Raw genomic sequence first — 6,798 nt, 5'->3', positions numbered from 1 at the left:
TAGGTTGTCCCAGAGCTTCTTCTTGAAGTGAGAAAGGAGAAAGCTAAGACTTTGCACTTTTCTAGGTTAGCAACATGTAGCTTCTAGAGAACGACAGCTAACCAGATGGGAAGTTAGGGTCTGAAATAATATAATCCCTCAAACTGCTTCAGATTCTTGATGGAGGTGGTTCAAAACAGACTCTCAAAAAGTATTGCACTGGGAAGCCAGTGAAGACATGCTGTCTTGGGAGACCAGGAGGAAGTGTCTGTGCTCTTGTTTAGGAAGAACTATGACTATTCCCACAGAGGAAAGCAATCCTTTGTTGCAGGACATGATTCATGAGTTAAACAAAGTATTCACTATAACGTTTCTAGGAATACTGATCTCTTTTGATGTTCAAGAATTAAATAGCCTATAACTTTTTGGAGAACTAATTCTATCACTCTGAGAAGCAATGTAAACCCAACATGATGTATTTAAGTGCAAGGCCCTTGGTGGACCTGTTAGGTTCATAGTAAGGGTATAGCCAGTGTCTCTTGCTGAACTTCTTGCTCATACCTTCAAAGTGTTAACGTGAAGGGGGATATGGGTGAAATAAACCAAGCCTTCACAACTGACCCTGTGAAGACACTATCTAGCTCTTGCTGTCAGCGTCATCCTGCTATTCACGGTTCTTCTAGCATCTCAAGCATTAAATGCCAATGGAAACACTGATAGCCCAAAGCGGAGCAGCTGACTGACGACTCTGAGAGCAAGCACAAGTGACACATGCCATAGGAGAGTTTCACCATGGTAGGAAGAGGATGTCCACAATGCATGATCAGAGGCCTAGTTCCTGTACTTAAGAAACTGGAGAAAGATCTAGAATGAAGCACCTGGCCAGACTCTCCCCACAGACTCATGATGGGCCCCAAATGACATGGTCTACTTTTTGCATTGGGGAATCTGGCCTACTTATGTTTGTTGAGGTTAGTAGAGATCCAAGTTTGTTCCTGAGTTTCATAAGCCTGGTCATACCCAGGACTCTGGTGTCATGTACTTTACTCTAGAACAGTACCAGCTTCAGTTAAATTCACATGGATTATTAATTAACACTTTTGAAAGCCTATTCGACTAGACTTATTTCCTTATTAGAAAGTCAAGTTCCCCTCTACTTATTTTCTCCATTTATGCCACTAACAGAATAATGTATTTCTCTAAAATAGCTATTTCACCAGAGATTGTCATTGGCCAGCAATGTTCTTACGTAAAGACAGAAATCAAGAATGTGGGCCTAACTACACATAAATTCCCTGGCTTCAGTAAATGTGTATTTTCTCTGATTTCTGGTATACCTTGAATTATATCCATATACCAGTGTTTTATTTCCACAGGAATCGATCAGAACAATACATGCTAGTGGCTTGAAAGAGTTTAAAAGCACAAACTATATACTGTTATGTTCATGGTCTCAGGACAAATTAAGACTGGCATTGGCTAGCAACACCATCACACAAAACGTATGTCTATCTGGAAGTTTGTAGACACTCAGACATTCACATGACTATTTGTTAACATTTCTGCTAGCTCTGCCACCTTCTAGGTATTAGCACCAAGTTCAATAGCACCATTCTGCTGAATGGATAGAGAACTACAGGGAGCTGTGGAGTACTGTAGGAAGATGATGTATATTGGTGCATAAGCCTAAAGCTATGTGATCTATCACTGAAGGCATACATTGCCTCCTATCTTATCAAGAGCTGGTTCTGGGGTCTTTTCCCAGGGCTTGCATCTCTCCTTTCACTCTAGGTTCGTTTATAGGCTAACCTGGAATTTTGCTCTGATTTTGTGCTCACAGCCTACTCTGACTTCAGTTTGTGTGTGTGTGTGTGTGTGTGTGTCTAAAATAAGCATGTTAATTTCCATTTCAGTGTCTGGGACCCTCTTGACTTGCTTGCTTTCCACAATGTAAGTTAGCCTCTGTTTTTGATTCTCTGTGTATGTGTATACGTATGCATGAGTGTTACTAGAGACCAAAGTTACAGCCTTGCACAACTATGCTAAATATGCATTCAACCCTAGCTCTATACCTCTAGTGGCAAAACACTTTTAAAAGTCACCAATGGATACACTAAATAGGTAATCCTGCCCACTTTTTAGAACTTTTTCCTTCTAAACTATACATTTCTACTAAATTCCTAGACTTAGTACAATTTACCTGATTTTGAAAAGTGGTTTAACCTGGAACTTCACTTTTTCTCTCAGGAGAGAAACAGGGTCTGGAATCAGCTATAGCCCTAGTTGTAGCAGTTTTTGTGTATACTCTTCCTGCACAGGGATGACAGCAGGACCTGAGGTCATGACCCCAATAAGGACAGGGCAGGAGAAAGTCTGGCAGACAGGAACACACATTTGTTCTGTGACCAGCTGATAAAGCCAGGAAAGTTTGAGGAACAAGGACCACTCATTTTCTTTCTTATGCTTGTGAGAAGTTGGTTTCTGTTCCTTCGTGTTTTTAGGATTTTTAATAGAAACTGAAATTAAGTGAAAAATGACTTCTTGACCGCCAATCTAATCCCCCTAGGCTTCATCTGATGCTCGTGTCTCCTTAATCTCAAATCTCCATGGTTTGTCCCAAGAGTCTAGGTTTCCAGTTGTGAAGTCCTACAGGGATGGAGAGAAGACGGAGCACCATAGATAGCAACCTTTTCCTGTCCTTATTGACTATGGATAGATGTTCCTGAAAATTGCCACATGACTTCTAAACAGTGGCTACCCAAAGCACCCAAAGAGGATATACTCATGAAGACAAATTTGAAAGATTATCTATTTCCTGGGTAATTGTGGCTCTAGTTCTTGGTACTCTTGAGGTAGTTTGGAAAAATAAAATCTGGTCTGTACTTGTATCTTTAAAGGGGAAAAGACATATTTTCACAGACTTGCATAATCTGGCACTTTCCCCAGGAACTCATCTCAACTGCTGCAGCATTCTCTCAAATAGTTTGTCTTCCTATCAGGGACCAGCCAGCCCCGAGCTTTCTGTGAGGAACATTTTGTGGCTGGACACACACATTGCATTTTGTTTTGTTATGACCCAAAGTTGAACCTAGAGTGTGTAAAGTAAAATATTAGTGAAGTGACTGTCTGGACCATGTTCTTGGGTATCAGGCTGTAGAGGCCCATGAACCTAGAGCGTGTCATGATTTTGGAGCAGCTGCTGTTTTCTTTGCCTCTGGGTGTGGATGCTGGGCGCCTGTGGACACGAGAGACAGCACTGGGCTCGCACTGATGGCACAGAGCACTTCCTCATGGATTTCAGTGTCTGGCAGAAGCTGATTGAAAGTCTGTCCTTCATGCAAGTTAAATCTGTGGGAGAAGAGAACAATAAGAAATAAATCCATTGGCCTAGTTGGTCATCAATGGGAGGAGAGGCCCTAGGTCTTGTGAAGGTTCTATGCTCCAGTGTAGGGGAATGCCAGGGCCAGGACTGGGAGTGGGTGGGTTGGGGAGCAGGGGAAGGGAGGAGAGGATAGGGGATTTTTTGGAGGGGAAACTAGGAAAGGGGATAACATTTGAAATGTAAATAAAGAAAATATCTAATTAAAAAAAGAAAGAAATCCACCATAGCAGTCAACACAGACCCTCAACTGGTCATCACACAGAGAATGAGAGGCTGCAGAGTGCTCAGTCCTCAACACAGTCATGCATTTCACAGTCCTTCCCATGAGGCTCAGGGATACTTGGGGAAGAGGCAGAAGACAGATTATAAGAGTCAGAGGAGGTGGAAAACACGAAGTAAACTGGTTTCTAGACACAACAGTGCAATTGCACATTGAATTCACAGCATCGTAACAGCATGTACAAACCCTGTGCAAGCTCAAGCCAGAAAGATCCCTCGGAGTATAGACAGGAAAAGGACATGAAATCTCAGCATGAACTGAGGAGCTATTGACTTCAATAGCTCTTGGAAGAGTCACGTGTCTTTAGTGATGTGATGCCTCATGGTTTGGCCAAATGCTAGGTTAGGCTCCCACTCCCAAGACTAGTTGGATGTTGATAGATGGTGGGGTTCTGAAACTTTCATCAAGGGCAAAGTTAAATTCAAGGACAACTTGTCACACACACACACACACATTTTTATGGAAAACTGCTGGTTGATATGACAGTCAGAAGAAAACTGCTTGCAGGTGTGGCTTTTGGGGGAAAGTGTGATAGCTCTGAGCCTGTATGGTCTCTAATGCTGTAGATAAAGCCTGGCAGTGCCAGTAACCGCTGCTCTACCCTTTAAATACACTAAACTAGAAAACAAAATTATTCTCTCTTTTTTTTTTCAGTAAAAGTAACCTAGAGAGTCTGTGTGTCTCTCTGCTCTTCTCTTCCAGGAACTCCAAGTTTTGCCTTTGGATGCCCCAGCAGTGGTGGTTGGGCAACACAAATTGGACCCAACAGTGAAGATTAAAAGAGGATTCAGACTTAAGTTAGGGAAAAGGGAGATGTTGAGGAGGGAGGGGTTGAGAGAGAGAGGGTAAAAAAAATGTCCAAAGTACATCATATGAAAATTTCAAAGAATTAGTAAAACTGTTGCTTTAAAAAGTCTAAAGGCTACCCTTCGCTGGGGAAAGCACCCAGCAGTCAGCCAGCTAATTCATGCTTCTCGAGCCCTGCTCTGTAGAGACGGGGATACAAATATACAGTGCCTTCTCTTCCATCTAAAGCTATGTAGGTTAAGACATGAGACATGATCTGTCCCCATTGTCCCTCTGCATCTACTGCCTCGATTCTAACTCCTTTTCTAGAGCTCCAAAGACTCCACTTTATTTTCTGGTTTTCCTCACATACTCAGAAAATTTGAAGAGATTATATAAAAGGCCATTCGTATATACAGTTATGTTGTCTTTCTCCTTTTCTTTAGGCAAGCTTTACTGGTCTTGAACTTACAAATAGCCTCCCAGTGCTAAAGATATAGACACATGTCACCAATCCCAACTTTTACACACACACTTCTCCAGGTGACTTTCCAAACACATTGGTCCATATACTAACAGTAGTACTAGTTCTAGAAGGAATTCATTTCTGGGGAAAAAAAAATCAGTGAGGCCCAAACCACACATTTTTTTTTCCTTTAAGAAAGTGAAATTATCTCAGACTTTGCTTGGGTGCCTCTGGAGGCCCTGGCTACTTCACTCCTCCCTTCCTCCCTTCCTCCCCCCTCACCTCCTCTACTCCTCTCTCTTTCTCTCTTTCTTTACATTCTTTTTCAACAGGGAACTTTAATATATCAATAATAGCCCTTAAGAAAAATGTTTCCACCAACAAATAATAGACTGTGTCCACACATTGTCCTGTGTAGATAGAAGATTCGGCAACTAGAAATTAATGTCTTCTTGATTCTGAGCCTGTACTCTTTGCCGCTCTGTTTTTTACCTTTTGATTATAGAGGCACACGATGCTTTTTATTTCCTTAGAAATTATTTTGCTGACTGCACCCATTGTTTCTGGGGAAAAATAGCTGTCTCTGCTAGCTTTGTGCATCCAATTTTTTTTTTTTGTAAAATATAACACAATAAAATATAATAAGATGAAACAAAAACTATCATATCAAAGTTGGACAGTAAAAAAACAACAGAAGGAAAAGAGCCTAAGAGAAAAAACAAGCATCAGAGAGCCACTGGTTCACTCAGGAATCTCAAAGAAATACTAAACTAGAAGCCATAAATACATATTCAAAAGACCTGCTGCAGACCCTTGCAGGCCCTGTGCCTGCTGCTTCTGTCTGTGAGTTCATACGAGCTTTGCTCATGTTGACTTAGAGGGCCTGTTGAGAATCCTATTTTGTATGTAAGTTTGAAATGCACTTAGGAAAAAGGAACACAAGGAATATATAATGATCTTGGAATTCCCCCACTTATCTTTATTGTTGAATCTTTCCTTTCTCAGCACCCCCTGACCTAAGCCTATTATTAAAAATCTGTCTCTCCAAAATGGCATAGAAAAAAATGTTTACATTTTCTAAAGTTCTAGAGAGTCCATGATTTGTCTGAGTACCACTACTGTAAAATATTCCTTCAAGTTCTTCATCTCCCACATACACACCAGAGTCACAGGTATTTTATGTCGGGGTGGGGCTGTACATTAATGGGCTGCTGCTTAGAACAACCCATATTTCTGTTTGTAGGACAGAATCCACAATGAAAATCCAGAAGTCATATAACTCCCCAAATTTCTTAGCCTCGAAAGTCCTCGACTGTACTAAGTCAGAAAAAAAAAGCATGTTGAGGACTTCCTTGCTACATGTTCTTTCCCATAACTATGTTAGGTCTCTGGAGTTGCTATAAGCAAGGAAGAAGACAGAAAAAGTGTGAAAGCTTGGAGCTTGCCTCCTACCTTTCCACAGTACTGTGTTGAGCCATGTTGGCTCTCACAGATCCTTTCTGCCTCAGCCTTCCAAACCTGGGCTAGAATTGTGTCTGTCACCTGTTGAATCAAATGGTGGGTGGGCCTTTCCTCCTGAAGGTTAGCATTGCACCTTAGTGCGGAAGTGTCTGTGATGATATGAAGAGTCTCTAGGAGGCCTCCTAAGTCTGAAGTTTAAGCGCCCAGTAGTTGAAGTACTACCCTCACCACAGCTGAATGTAGTTGGATCAGGAAATAGGGTAATGTGGATGTAATTATGATGCAAATTCAGACAGAGGCATTCTGGAGTACAGTAGGTTCTTCACGGAACATGACTAGTGTTGTCCTTTTGAGAAGAGAAGAGAAGAGAAGAGAAGAGAAGAGAAGAGAAGAGAAGAGAAGAGAAGGGAAGGGAAGGGAAGGGAAGGGAAGGGAAGGGAAGGG

The 6,798-nt window shown here is 41.7% G+C and overlaps 1 protein-coding gene across 1 annotated transcript in view; it reads right to left on the bottom strand.

The window, feature by feature from the left end:
* Nucleotides 1-2,840: 2,840 nt before the first annotated feature.
* The window catches only part of Adamts12 (ADAM metallopeptidase with thrombospondin type 1 motif 12), a 276,352-nt gene continuing 272,394 nt past the window's right edge, over nt 2,841-6,798 (bottom strand). Inside the window, exon 22 of the mRNA XM_029470142.1 lies at nt 2,841-3,327. Within this exon, the coding sequence (XP_029326002.1) occupies nt 3,149-3,327 (179 nt within the window). The 3' untranslated portion in view covers nt 2,841-3,148. The remainder of the gene's footprint in view (nt 3,328-6,798) is intronic.

The sequence above is a fragment of the Mus caroli genome, chromosome 15 (assembly GCF_900094665.2).
Source record: "Mus caroli chromosome 15, CAROLI_EIJ_v1.1, whole genome shotgun sequence".
NCBI lineage: Eukaryota > Metazoa > Chordata > Mammalia > Rodentia > Muridae > Mus > Mus caroli.
Note: the sequence above shows the minus strand (reverse complement) of the source record. Positions and strands in the feature narration are given on the sequence as shown.